This window comes from Mangifera indica, chromosome 7, assembly GCF_011075055.1.
Source record: "Mangifera indica cultivar Alphonso chromosome 7, CATAS_Mindica_2.1, whole genome shotgun sequence".
NCBI lineage: Eukaryota > Viridiplantae > Streptophyta > Magnoliopsida > Sapindales > Anacardiaceae > Mangifera > Mangifera indica.
The window spans coordinates 18,580,398-18,595,095 of record NC_058143.1 but is presented as its reverse complement, the minus strand read 5'-3'; the positions used below and the strand labels follow the sequence as shown (position 1 = coordinate 18,595,095).

The following is a 14,698-nucleotide window of genomic DNA, read 5'->3' as shown; positions in this document are numbered from 1 at the left end:
AGTGAAAAAGGACACAAGGGACCCCGAAGAATCATGAATCTAGGCTTTCTAAGGTTCACGTGAAGAAGAATAAGCTGTTTTTTTCTTCAAAGAATAACCCTTTTATTATACATTCAGATTTCCTAGATGATGTTGAATGATCGCACTACTTTGAGGCATTATCTTCTTGTTTTGTACTTACAGTTTAGCAACTTCGTGCCGTTTGTACGTTACTCAAGTAATAAAATATTATTAATAAGATACAAAATTATTTGACTTTGAAGTCCGAAAAAAGTTGCCACAATTCCTAACGAAGATTAGAATTTTGACGGCTGAGTAAAATTTGCCATAATTAGAATTTCTAAGTACATAGCTCTAACATTTAGTGTTCATTGGCATGGAGTGTGTCCACGTTGCATGTTATCAACCTCATACACTAGAATCTCAAAAACAGAGACTGGTACAAAGCACCAGCTTCTTGTACCTGAAGTCCTTCTACTCGAAGCAGTGAATCTCAAATATTTTCTCTTTCTCTTGTTCTCTATCTTCGGAAATTGGTGATTTTTTTCATCTTTAGGTTTGTTCTTGGTTGTTTGGTTGTCCGTGGTGAAAGGAGAAGCAGAAGCTCAACTTTTTCCATGGAGTTTAAGATGTAAGAGGTATTTAATGTTTCATGGATTAGATCATGTTTTTTCTCAACTGGGTATCTCTTGTTTTTCATGTTATTGCCTTAATAACTGTATTGCCTCAACTTTTGCTTGCTAGTATTTGTTTAAAGATGATTATGACTATTTAAGATCTTGTGCCCGATTCCTTTTTTTTTTATTATTATTATATTCAGGTCAGCTTTTGCGGTTCATATAAACAATTTGGCTCATGAAATAGGCTATATTTTTATAAACTGTTTGTGTTCCTTATTTTTCTCAGATTATTATGGGCATGTTTAGAGTTTGTATATTCTCTTGAACATGCAAAGGGTCGATTAATTTAGATCTTTATTTTCAATATATATATATATGTTGCTTGGTTTGTTTAAAGATAGTGTTATCCTGGCCTAGTATTTCCGAGAATTAGAATTCTTAAACTATAACTTTGAAAAATTAACTATGGTGGAGGGCTTTTTATTGATCCTTTATAAGCACATTCAGTTGAGTAGTAGTTGCAGCCCTTTCAAAAATTATTAATCATCATTTGTCAAACAATTTTGTAATTCTTGCATATAAATGTCTGCAAACAAAAAGTGCCCAAGTTTTCACTTATTTTATATATATCACAGTATCAGCCTGATGTAATTGGAGCATGTAATATTGGGAATGTGGCTGTCGTTGTCCATGTTCATGACTTTTGTAATGTTTGCCTCGTTGTGTTGATGTTTCAGGATCATTCTAGGAGTTTGTCCTGCTGAAAATGAATGTGGAGAATGACAAAGTTGAACCAGTGACTGATTTAGGACTTGCACTTGATTATTCCGGTCAATGCACACAGAGAAAGTTGAACAATGATTCAGGTGCAGGTGCAAATGCAGCCTCAAGGGTAGATATGAAATTTGTTGCCTCTGATCCCCTCTCTGAGCTAGTTTGGTCCCCACAGAATGGTCTGAGTCTGAAATGTGCTGATTGCAGTTTCACCGACAAAAAATCCTCTCCTTTATGGTATGATAGACCAAGCAACATAGTCCTTTCACCATCCCAAAACCTAACAGCTGGGAGATCCAGCGCTGACAAACCTACAAATAAAGATAATTTCATAGTTTCTCAAGGTGCTTTTTGTGTGAGAAGTGAAATGGCTGGTAAAGATACTTCAGCCAGTATTCCTGAAAGTGATGTTGCTGTCAAGCCTGTATGTGAATTGGACTGTGAAGACATGACAGGTAAGTAGTACTCATGTTAGGAGTATTGGAGATTTTGTGCACATAATAAATTTGAATAAAGTATAATTTTAATCCTGTATATTTTATCACTGATGTGATCTTTTATCAATCAAAACAGATGAAGGCAAACTTGATTTCATACGATATGAGCCATCATCTGCAAATCCTACTGGTGAAGGCAGAGATAACGGTCATGAGAATCAGACATCCAGAATGGTAATTGTTTTAAACTCTGAAGTTCATCCCAGAAAAGAATGTGAAGCTAATAATACATTAGTGCAAAACTTAGCATCCCCTGGCAGAGGACATGAAAGATCTTTTCTGGGAAAAGAGAGCAAAAGTAACATGGCAATGGCAATAGGGGATCATCCTTTGGAGAGACTGGAGTCCACTTCTGATAATGATGTACTATCTCTAATTAGTGAAAATGTCTATGGTGCAGAGAAGAAGATTGTTGCTTCAGAATCTGCACATGGCATTAAATATGGCTCACAGCAGAATGAGGGGATAATGCCTAAAGACAAGACCATTTCTGGTGAGAATTCTCCAACTAATAGCAGAATCCCGATGTTTCAAAGGAAAGACAAGGAAAAGGTTCTATCAGATGGAGATGTCAATGGAAGAATGTCTAAAGAGGATGATGATAGTCATGAGAGTGTTGAAAGCTGTAACAGCACTGGATTATTTTCAACTGGCAAGAAGCGATGGAGCTTTGAGCAGCAGTTGATTGTCGGGAGTAAAAGAGTCAAAAAGCAAATTAATGAAAGTCCTGGTTCTGTATCACACACTAAACAGGATAGCTCCTTCATGAACTGGATATCTAACATGATGAAAGGTTTCTCCAAAACAAGTCAAGATGATATTCCTTCCCTTGCTCTTACCCTTGCACATCCTGATCATGGTCAAGAAAGTCCTGGCCACAAACTTGTCAAATACGACAAAAACCAGGAATCTGGTTGCAGAAAAGTGGGCTTTCAATCTATTTTTCAGTCATTATATTGTTCAAACACAAAAGTTGTAGAAAGGACAATGGACAACAATTATCAAACAGAACTTGATCTGGGCAACAGACACTGTGACATAAGTTCTGCAACTTCAATGGCCTGTCATGGTGACAACAATAACTTGTGCAAACAATTTTTGATATCAAATGAGAATTTCAATGAATCTACATCAGAAAATGAAGCAGATCCAGCAATTCAACCTAGGATTTCCTCTGCTAATATTCCTTGCAGCCAAGAAAACAGCAAAGGAAATTCTGAAGGGAACAAAAATTCATGTAACATGGCAGCTGGTAAGGTGCAAGGAGGAACAAATTCCAGTTCCTGTCTGGATAAACATAAGACGAGCAGTACTCATTACACTAATTCCAAGCCACCATCTGAAGCAAAGACAACTCATAATTTTGGTCATGGGAATGATCCTCTGGGAAGCTTTTGGATAACTCGATTTACTCCAAAACCCTGTTTGCCCTTGTTGAAACTTCAAAGTTCTAGTGCAGCCCATGAATGTGCCACTAATTACCATGATAGTCATTGCAATGACTTCGATGCTGTCGAAGCTGGACCACTCTCCATTAAGGATCCACCTATTGGTGTTGCTCAAGAGTCAGAGAATTGTGCAGAAGAATTTGAGGCTTCTGCTGGTTTTAATAGGATAAAAGGCCATACTGATCAGAAGTCTGTTCCAAAACTAAACCCCATTTTACCTTCCCAAAGATTCAAAAATTCATTGCCTTCTGGCTTTGCAAGGAAACTGAATGCCTTTAAGCACATCATGCCATCATATGATGATGCAGCTTGTGCTACCATCACCTGCTTCTTTTGTGGCAAGAAAGGTCACCATTTGCAACATTGTTTAGAGATAGCAGATAATGAGCTTGAATATCTTTTAAGAAATATCAGTTCATATAATGGAGCAGAAGAGTTACCTTGTTTGTGCATTAGATGCTTTCAAATTAATCATTGGGCTGTTGCATGCCCAAATGCATCATCTAGAGTTCAAAATCAACTGGAATGTGGAATCCAGTTGAACATTAAAAATGAAGAATGTACAAAGCACTTGGATGATAATAAAAGCCCTTTCCAAGCTTCGAGTGCACATACAGTTTGTGATCCAAATGATCAAAGACTAGAGACAGATCCTGGCATTAAATTGAGAATGACTGAAGGTGCAACCTCTGATAGAATTATTAGTGATGAAAATTTGGTAAATGATTACAATCCTTCAAGTTCTGGCAAGTTGAAAGAAAGCCAGGTCATGCCTTTATGCAATCTTGTCAACAAGCAGATTTCAGAGCTGCTGAAGGGGATCTTTGATGCCATAATAGGGCTTCGTTTATCTCGGACAGATATCCTCAAGTAAGTAGGCCGCTTACTGGCCAATCATCAGTAAGTTTCATATTCTTAATGACTACATTTACTTGCTTACATAATTCTAGTTCAATTGCACTTTGTGATGGCTGATAATTGGGAAGAGATATGGCAAGTAAACAATTGTTTCAGGATCTTCATTTAAAAAAAATTAAGAACTGAAACTTAAGATATTTCCAACGTTTCCATTACTTCAAAGCATCACAAACAAGTAATTTTTTATGATATAATAGAAACATTACTGCATTTATTGTGCCATTTTAGATCTTTTCCCCATATGTGCACTTGCTAGTTGTGAGGCATTATGGCATGATTACTCGCCTGTATTAGGTGATGGAGTGGTTCATTTTTCTTTTAATTAGAACTTTTTGCTATGACTTAATTTAGCATTTTGGTGGGTTGTAGATTGTATAAAGTTAACTACTTGACAGTGGAAATAACAATAGTAAATTTGTACCTCATCTGATTTGCATTATTTGGTAATATAGCTTCTCATTTTTTTGTTGCACACATCCTTTTCTGATGAAATGCTATCAAATCACATAAAATATGCCTCCGGTTTAATAGACTTTTTAAAGTCTAATTTCGTAGAGCCTAAATGAATCAGACCTTGATTCTGATGTCACAGTGATTCCCTTGAAGGAGTAATTCTTAGTTTTTTTTCCTTATCGTCTTATTAAATCCTCAGAAGTTGATATTATTTCTATTTCTAGTTATTCTTTCCCAGTACTTATATATCTATTTTGCATGAGATTAGATGGATGACTTCTCATTTATCTCTTGCACATCTAAATGGATTTTACCTGCGTCTGCGGCTGGGGAAGTGGGAGGAAGGGCTAGGAGGAACTGGATATTATGTGGCTTGCATAACTGGTATATTGTTTTGTGGAAGGAAAAACTTTTGTTGTTCATTTGCAGTCTTTGCTGCCAAGGTTTTGTAAGGATTTTAATTCTTGTTGGATGGTGTTCCATTTTCTTTTTCTTCGGACTTTTCAGGGGCGCAGAGAGAGGGGTCTAAAAATTCAGTATCAGTGAATGTAGGAGGGATCAAATGTTTGGTAGAGAGTCAATATATCTCCAACCATGACTTCCTGGAGGTAAAAGGCCATTTGATCATGCATTCTGTTGGTAAAGACATGAAAAACATTATCTAAAGATTTAGCAAGAATGCAACAATAATCAACCAAGTAAATGATGAGCGAAAATGGATAACAAAGGAAAGTCATGTTATTGGAAATCTTACTGGTTGCTGACATAATAACATTTTTGCAGGAAGAGCTGATGGCATGGTGGTCTGCAACTGCAAAGAGTGGTAACAACACTCCATCTGAGGAAGAATTAAGAATAAAATTAGAAGAAAGAAAAATGTTAGGCTTGTAGATTTAGGTAATGTTGATTGTGTAAATGATAACACATACTGGCTTGATATTGTACAATTAAAAACTGATATCATATGAGGAATTCAATGAATCTGCATCAGTAAATGGAGAAAATCCTGGGAAAACTCTGCAGAGGACAGAACTTTCCTTCATCCAATCTTGTTAATAAAGCAGATTTCCAAGGGAATTTTTGATACCATAAAGAGGCTTCGTTTATTATTTTTTATTTATTCGTTGAGTAATTTTGATATTTCACATAATCATCCCATTCATCATTTGAGAACAGGTCATGTGCCTTGCAGTTGCAGAGGGCATCCAATTTTGCCTAGTTCATGTGATCTCCTTGCAGTGTAAAGCGCCACCGTTTGCTTCACCTGTTCTATGGTAAACTCCTATTGGCAAAACATCTTCCCGAGAACTGGGTGCATTCCCCGTTAACCAACTAATAGGAATGCCGGTAAAACCTTTTACTTCGAGACAACGAGAAGAACTCTTTGAAATAGTAAATCTCCTCGACACCAACAAAAGAAAATTCTCATATATCTTTGTGTCTTTAAAAAAAATTTATATTATCTTTTCAATGATCGTGATATCAATATTATTATTTTGTGTAATTCAATTAAAATAAGAATAAATATTAATAACAATATTTGAAATAGAAATATTTTGAATCTATTATTCAAATATAATTTCTTCTCGCTATCTTATAAACACGAAGGATTAGCACAAAGACAGCGAAAGGGGAACAAAAATTAAAAAATTAAAAAAAAAAAAGACAATAAAGAAAGTTAATTGTTATATTAATAAAAAACTACAATAGTGATGCGATAAATAATATAATAATAATTTAATTACAAATTTTATTTTTAGTATTAAAAAATAAGTAATATTATATGTATATATATTTTAATATATAAATAATATATTATCATATAATTAGATATTTTAAAGGAAAGATAAAATAATTTACTTTCACATAATAACACGTTATATATTTAGTCAATTTTATACTTTAAAATATGTACATATAATTTTATAATTAAAAAAAAATTTAATTTCTTAATATAATGTTATCCTTCTTAATTCAACCATAACTGCTCATCCAACTCTTCTAATTCAACCTTTGCCTTTTGATTTACTACGGCTTTTCTTTTTCATCTCTCCTTCAATCCTTGCAATTTTCATTTATTATAGTTTTTTTCTTGACTCAACACTTAGGTTAACAAAAAAAATCATTTCAATAAAATTATATGTAAATATTATTTTATTAATATTAATCAAACACAATAATTATATATTAAACTACAGTGACTAAATTCACAATCATTATATCAGAGGTGCAATCCCAGACTCTTTGTATAAAAGTTTTATTGTTATATCAGTTTTACTAACCTATAATATCTACATTCAATATAGACAATAATATTTAGGGGAAAGGACTATTTCCCACCCATTGTTTAGTCTCCATCTCAAAAGCATACCCACACCAGATGAAAAATCCAAAAACCCATCCAAAGTTTAATCTGTTTGCATCCACCCACAACTGCCGTTAAATTCTCCATTAAATAGAGGGGTAAAATCATCATTTTACTGTTTACATTCCACTGATATAATTTTATCGTATTTTCCCCCTCCAATTTTAAAAGTTACACTTTACCCCCATCCCTAAACTTTAAAAAGTGACTTTTACCCCCTCAAATCCCTAATTTTTTTTCATTTTCCCTCCGGCCACCGTCGACGACGTGGCTGGAGGGAGAGTGACGAAGGCTCGTCCATTCTCTGGACGACGCTCGTCGTCTTGTCATCTAGAATGGACGACGAAACGTCGTCCAGACTGGACAACGCTTCGTCCTCCAGAATGGATGACGATTCGTCGTCCAAAGATCTAGACGACGAAGCGTCGTCTGTCATCCAGATCTGGACGACAGTCGTCCTTCTTGGACAACGATCATCTTCTAGAGGTGGTCGACCTCTGGACGAAAACTTTTTCGCCGTCGTCGGAAAAAGTGGCTGCATTTCAGGGGAAAAAATTGAAGTTTTTAAAACTTAATTTATGGGACAAATGTTAGTTTTTCAAATTAACAGGGGGAAAATGAGATAAAATTTTAATTATTTAATATTATTGATAAAATGACGAATTTACCCCTTCATCTAACAGAAAATATGTGGGTGGAGCAAACAGATTAAACTTTGGGTGGGTGTTTGGGTTTTTCATCTAGCAGGGGTGTACTTTTGAAATGGGGCTAAACAATGGGTGGGAAATAGTCATTTTCCCTAATATTTATGATAACTTATACAGTAAAACTATGTTTATAAACTTTTTAATACATAATTGAGTGCACAGATAATGTGTTACTATATAATTTGATGATTTTGAATTAAGGATAAAGTAACACGTAATTATAGAATAACACATCATATGTATATTCAATTATATTTAAAAATATGTATACATATCGTTACTCTAATACACACCAAACATATGAAAACAATATTTTTTTAATAAAATATAAATTTTATATTTTTTTAATATAAAACATTTTGATTTGTATTTTGCTCATTTTCCATCCCCGAAGGACGAAAGTGATATTTTTGAGAGTATGTGTTGCTGTTTGACTTCAGGGAGTCCAAAAAAGTAAGTCACCCACCCAAGGTTTGATGAAGAATATTCCCACCCATTATGTTTGAAAAACTCAATTTCTCATCTGTCTATTTTTTTTTCACTAAATTATGTTAATTTTTTTATAAAATTATTGAGACTACAAAAAAGCTTCAAGCTAACTAAAACTTCACTTAAAAAATTTTATCAGATAATTTATACTTTAATTTATATTAATTTTAATTACAAATAATGAAATAATTATTGATATAAATATAAATAGAAATGTCAATGATATATAATTATATGTTTGAAATAAATCATAATTTTTAAAAATATTAGTGGTATTAATAAAAATTTTAAAAAGGTTTATTTAAATTTAAAAAATGTTTAAGAGTGTTTTTGAAATTTTTATAATTTAATATCTTTCAATAGTTTCTCAATTAATAATTGCATCCCAAAATATACAAAAAAAAAAAAAAGAGATATATATATTATATTATAATTTTAAAATATATGAAGTGATTATAACAATTTATTAAATAAAATAAAAAAATATTTATTTATCCTTACTAAATTTATAAAAATATAACATCGATGTCTTATATTACATTTTTATTATAAAATTTAAATAAAATGGTCTAAAAATTAATAATTGATTTTAATAATTAATTAATTAATTTTTCAATCTTAATTGGAGAAAATCTTTTATTCTAAAATAAACTTTGGTTTTAGAGCTGGCTAGGAATTTAACTGATTTAGGAATGAAAGCTGATTTAGCTTGATTTAATTTAATTTAAATTTGTTTATTTTAAGTATAAATCAAGTTCCAATTAAGAGGCACAGTTAGTTTTAAAATTGAGTTAAACTCTAGTTATAGAAAACTTAATTTGATTTGATTCATAAACTAGATAAATGATTCTTTTCGATTAAAATTTAGCTCATAGTTTGATTTAAATTATGTTAAATAATTGTTAAATGACATCGTTTTATCAATAAGTCATATATTCGAATCATAAATTTGAATCATAAATTCAAACCAAATTTAAATCAAATTATTTTTATTCTAATTAAAATCAAACCCTCCTAATATTAGTTTAATAAATTTGAATTAAATTTAAATCAAATTATTTTTTATTTAATGAGCTAAAAGGTATTCAAATTTAGTTTGATCTGGTTCATATCCATACGTAGTTTTGGCGAAACTAACTTTATTTTGGGTGGGAAATAGTGACTTGGCGTAAAGAATATGCCCACAAACCTCCACTATCTTAAAATGACCCCACAACACAAACAGACCCCACTATCTTGTCCTGCTCTCTCCCTATCCTTACATCAGAGCTGGACAAAAGTTCAACCGCATTTTTCGGGAGATCGGATTTTCTGCATTTGAAAGAACTTAAGATGGAGCTTGGTAAGCTTGCTTGCTCATAATATAAATCCACTTTCTTCCTTTTTTATTCTTTTTAACTTCACTAATTTCTACTCTAACTTTGATTAGATGGTGGGGATGACAAGGCAATCATCTCTCGCATCCTTGCTGCTTCTTTCATCGGAGCCATCTCGGCTGCCGCAGCTAATCATTACCGCCGCCGATACGAGTTCGAATCAGAAAAAGATCAATATATCATTCCACGTCTAGACAGAACAGAATCCGGCCGTCTTGGAAACCTTGAAAGATTTTCGCATTACGTTGGTAGGTATATCTAAATAAAATAAGATTTCTCAAATCTCTTTCTTTCTTTCTTTTTAAGGTTTCTTATATGTTATATGAATTGGTGCAGTGAGACAAATAGGATTAGCAGATGCAGATGAATGCCCTCAGCTATGCAAATTAGCTTACGATTATTTAAACAAAACAAAAGGGTGTGAAGAGAGCATCTATGAATTTTTCTCTAATGAACCAGGGGGTGAATCTCTTTGTGTGAAGCTGATTGAAGAGCTTGACAGATGCATTCTTAGTTATTTTGCATTTCATTGGAGCCACGCTTCTGATATGATCAGTCAGGTAGACAATTAATTAGAACTACAAGCATGTGACTTTCTTCAATTTCTGGTCTTTTTCTGAAATTTGGGGCCTGCTGCTGCAGCTTCTGAACGTTGAATCTGATCAGAAGAAAACAAAGCTGAAGAACTTGTTCATGGAAGCAACTAGGTGACTTTCTCTTTCCTTCATTGGATCTTTCCTATCTTCTTTTTTTTTTTTTTTTTAATTTTCAAGATTAATATAAATGATAAGGTCGACCACCAACTGATTTAATTAATTCTTTTCATTATTAAGTTGTCTCCAATATTATATGTTTATTTCTTAAAATATAAATAAGATAATCAATTATACCCTGTGCATGGGGCCATTTCTATAATTTTATTTATACCAATTGCAAGTGGGTATAAATAAATTCCACTTTAAATGTTTAGGGTTTAATTTTAAATTCTTATTTTGAATTCTTTACATATTATAATGTAATCACGTACTTCACGATTTTTTTCTATTTATAGGTGATTTTCTTTAATCGATTAAACAGTTAAAGTGCATATGTTAAATGTGTAATATTTACCATTTACATTATTTGTAATTTTATTCAAGAGCAAAATATCTTTCCACCCAAGATTTAGGGAACTAAAATTGTTACCCCTTAATCTCTATTCTATAATATGATCAAAACCTTAGTTAATTTGAATAACAAATTGAGAAATTATATATATATATATAAAAGAGATGATAAGTTTAAGTTATTTTTTAATTTAAAGTTATTTAATTTTATAATATTATATGATTATTTTTATATAAATAATAATATATTATTATATGATTAAATATTATTTTTTATTTTTAATTATTTAATTATATAATAAAACATTATTATTTATGTGTAGAATTATGTAAAGGAGCACCGACTAGATCTAAAATCGTTTATGATGGTTCAAACACTAATTCATGTGCGTTTAAACGGTAAAGATATGATTGTACAGGAAAGTCACGTGCAGTGGTTATGGTGCGATGATTTCCCCTTCGGTTCTGTTGGTTCAACTTTTTATCGTTCTTATCTTATCCAATTTTATATTGTTTTATTGACATAGGGGCCTAGTAGTGGGTGAAGACGGACATCACTACTGAAAAAACATCATTTTTCCACTTTATTCATGATATTTATTTTGTTTGCTTCATAAGATGGATTGTCAATTTGATGTGACAGGGAACGGAGATTTGAGAAGGTGACTAAAGATTTGAAGGTGACAAGGGTTTTCTCAACGTTGGTACGAGAGATGAAGGCGATTCGAGGCGACGGCGAATCCAATTGCACGGAGGTCATGGCTCCGGTTGCTCTCAGTGAGAGAAGTCCAGTGCTGCTATTTATGGGTGGTGGCATGGGAGCCGGCAAGAGCACTGTCCTCAAAGATATTATGAAAGAGTAACCTCTACTTTTCCACTCTATATTCTTCGCCATATTATATGTAATTTAACCTTTTTATCATCCAAATGTAATATCTGAATTTTACAGGCCATTCTGGTCAGTAGCAGCAACAAACGCAGTGGTGGTAGAGGCAGATGCGTTCAAAGAGACGGATGTTATTTACAGAGCCCTTAGTTCTACAGGGCATCACGCTGACATGCTTCAAACTGCTGAACTGGTACACACTTTATTGAATTCAATATTTTGACATTGACAAATTTATCTTAAACCTTTGATGCTTCAGGTGCACCAATCCTCCACGGATGCAGCTTCTTCCCTTTTAGTGACAGCACTTAATGAAGGGAGAGATGTGATTATGGATGGCACACTGTCATGGGAGCCTTTTGTTGAGCAGACCATCGCCATGGCAAGGAACGTTCACAAGCATAAATATCGAATGGGTGTGGGATACAAAGTAAATGACGATGGCAGCATTACTGAAAATTACTGGGAACAACTTAAAGAAGATGAAGTCCAGGAAAATTGTGTTGCTTCCAGGAAACCATACAGAATAGAGTTGGTGGGAGTCGTCTGTGATGCTTACCTGGCTGTTGTTAGAGGCATCAGGTAGACAATACAAAACTAAATCTTCAATTCAATTCACTGTTAACCTACTTAGTATCTAAATAACAATAACAATAAAACTACTCATAATCAAAATGGATGAAATGTGCTGTTTATTAGGAGAGCGATAATGGTAAGAAGAGCTGTGAGGGTGAATTCACAGTTAAAGTCTCACAAGAGGTTTGCAAGTGCGTTTCCAAGATATGTCAAGCTTGTTGACCATGCCAAACTTTACTGCACAAATGCCATAGGCAGCCCACCAAAGGTAAATCCACACAGACGCATAACAATTTGGTTCATATTAATTAACATAATATTTTATTAAATTGCAATGCAGCTCATAGCATGGAAAGATGGAGACAGCGATCTTCTAGTTGATCCTAATCGTATCAAAGCTTTGACAACAGTGAGCAACATGAATGACAAAGCAGAGTCCGTATATGAACTCTATGCAGATCCGAACCCCATTTTTGAATCCGGTTCTATTTGGAAAGACGTTGTTTTGTCACCTTCAAGAGCCAGCATTCAAATGGAGTTAAGAAATTCGATCCAGAAAATCGAAAAATATTAAGTGTGTTTCACTCTGTTGGGAATTTTTATTTTGGATGGTTCAGATTAGTTCAAGCTTTTCTTCTGTAAAAGTCTTAAATTTCAAACAAGATATTCAAATTACGGTAAATTCAATCCAACTGCATTAGCATTCCTGTCAAACAATGATTTCAAACCAAGCCGAAGCTATACATCAATGCCTAAACAAACCCTGAATCGTCAACAAATTTACAAATCTACCACTACAAACAAACAAACAAGCCACTCATTTCTTCCCTTTCTTCGCCGCCGCCTTCTTAACTGGTGACTTTATGCTCTTCGGCTTCTTCGCCTTTGCCGCAACTGCCACCTTCTTCACTGGCGACTTCACCGCCACTTCTTTTGCTTTGGTCGTCTTCAACTTCTTCGCGGCAGGCTTTGTGGAGGCAGATTTCGGCTTTTTGGCGACGGAGCTGGCGGAGGAAAGAGTCGCCTTATTTGAGGCGGCTTTGATCGAGGCAGTTGTCGGTTTCTTTTCGACGGCAGAGGATTTGACCGAGGCCTTTGTCGAATTCTTGGCTACAGAGGCGGCCGCGTTGGTAGAAGAACTCTTAGGCGGGAGCTTAAAGGAGTTCTTGACTTTGACGAGCTTGCCATCGGCAACAAGTTTCTTCAATTGAACAAGCAACAGTTTCTTAAAATTGTTAGGGAGATTAGCCTTCTGTTTCTCTTCGATGAACTTCGCAATCGCGATCTGGCTCGAGCCGGTTCTCTCTTTCAAAGCAGTAATCGCCTCGTTGATCATCTACCCATTTAAAATCGCACACGTGAAATTCAGATCTAAGGGCAAGATAACAAATCAATCAAGAGTATATTACCTCAGAGTAAGGAGGATGGGCCCTGAGTTTCTTCGGAGCTGATGCCGCTTTCTTTGCCTTTTCAGTTCCTTCCTTGCGTGTCTTCGCGGTGACGGGAGCCATTGCAATCTGAAAAATGCAGAACTATTAATTTGAAATGGGTGAGGGAGGGAAATGGATTTAGGGTTTTATAAAGAGATATACGGATTTTGATTGGCGGAATAACAGTCACGCGGATCGTTATTTTCGGATTGTTGATTCAGTTTGGATCGTTGGATTGGTTTCACGAAGATCGTGATTGTGATCCGTTGGATTTGTTCCATAGACGGTTTGCGCGAGTGAAGTTACAAGCAAAATAAAAGGATAAAAGTGTGCTTTCTAAGCGGCGTTTGAATTTGGGACTGTGCTTGAGTATGAACCAATACTCCTGTATGCCCCAAGGAGGTTCAAGCTATGTCAGATGCTGCCTCACTAGCACTGGCGATGGGTAGCCCAAAAATAAAATCTTGGGCTAACGTAACTTCCACTTTGCTCTGGATTTAAAGTGTAAAATTTTGGGCCTAGTTTTTTGCCTTGATTATAAGAACACTGTTTAACTCTTTTTGAGGGTTTTTTTTTTTTCTGAGTCATATATTTTTTAAAAATATATTTAGTCTTGATTAAAAATATTATGGATGACATAATTTACTATTATAAAGCTGGATAATCCAAATAAAATTATAAAGGGTTAAAAACGGCACAATATAAATTTCAATTGATGCGTGATGTAATTGTCCAAGGACACTGGACTTGTAGCTATGCATTTATTTAGTAATGAATCATTCCGACAATTGGTTGTGTTGGTTTGTGTCGGCTTATTTAGCGTGATCCTTTATACTCATGGGTTATGCCGTGTCATAGCCTCATTAATTGGCAAGTCTTATGGGTTGTGTTAGTTAACATACATGATAGGACTTAGGTCATAACCTTTGAGATTTTTGAGTCGTGCTTTTGTAGAATTTTAATAGGCCATTCTAAATGTTTTTTTAAGACCATACTATTATTATATATTTTAAATATTTTTCAAGTATTTTAATTTTTTTTTTTTCACAAATC

General features: G+C 34.0%; 3 protein-coding genes across 6 annotated transcripts; 2 read left to right on the top strand and 1 right to left on the bottom strand.

Moving 5' to 3' along the window:
* The first annotated feature begins 376 nt into the window (after window positions 1-376).
* On the top strand, window positions 377-5,799 carry LOC123220742. 4 transcript variants are annotated; one of them, XM_044643310.1, is made up of 7 exons: window positions 389-638; window positions 1,358-1,849; window positions 1,968-3,833; window positions 3,891-4,209; window positions 4,979-5,094; window positions 5,218-5,318; window positions 5,494-5,799. In XM_044643310.1, the coding sequence occupies exons 2-7, from the start codon at window positions 1,387-1,389 to the stop codon at window positions 5,599-5,601; spliced, it is 2,973 nt and encodes a 990-aa protein (XP_044499245.1). In that variant the 5' UTR covers window positions 389-638; window positions 1,358-1,386; the 3' UTR covers window positions 5,602-5,799. The 4 variants fall into 4 exon arrangements, with proteins under 4 accessions (XP_044499246.1, XP_044499245.1, XP_044499244.1 ...); XM_044643309.1 differs by having other exon boundaries at window positions 389-631; window positions 1,968-4,209; XM_044643307.1 differs by having other exon boundaries at window positions 390-638; window positions 1,968-4,209.
* A 3,666-nt stretch (window positions 5,800-9,465) lies between these two features.
* Window positions 9,466-12,907, top strand: LOC123220738 (calmodulin calcium-dependent NAD kinase-like). Its single transcript, XM_044643304.1, has 9 exons — window positions 9,466-9,613; window positions 9,701-9,895; window positions 9,984-10,207; window positions 10,290-10,354; window positions 11,397-11,612; window positions 11,703-11,832; window positions 11,899-12,221; window positions 12,339-12,483; window positions 12,556-12,907. Exons 1-9 carry the CDS (start codon window positions 9,604-9,606, stop codon window positions 12,787-12,789), a joined length of 1,542 nt encoding a protein of 513 aa, XP_044499239.1. The 5' UTR covers window positions 9,466-9,603; the 3' UTR covers window positions 12,790-12,907.
* Window positions 12,888-13,789, bottom strand: LOC123220740 (histone H1-like). Its single transcript, XM_044643305.1, has 2 exons — window positions 13,625-13,789; window positions 12,888-13,551 (listed from the first exon to the last, which is right to left on the bottom strand). The coding sequence occupies exons 1-2, from the start codon at window positions 13,724-13,726 to the stop codon at window positions 13,033-13,035; spliced, it is 621 nt and encodes a 206-aa protein (XP_044499240.1). The 5' UTR covers window positions 13,727-13,789; the 3' UTR covers window positions 12,888-13,032.
* Window positions 13,790-14,698: the final 909 nt, after the last annotated feature.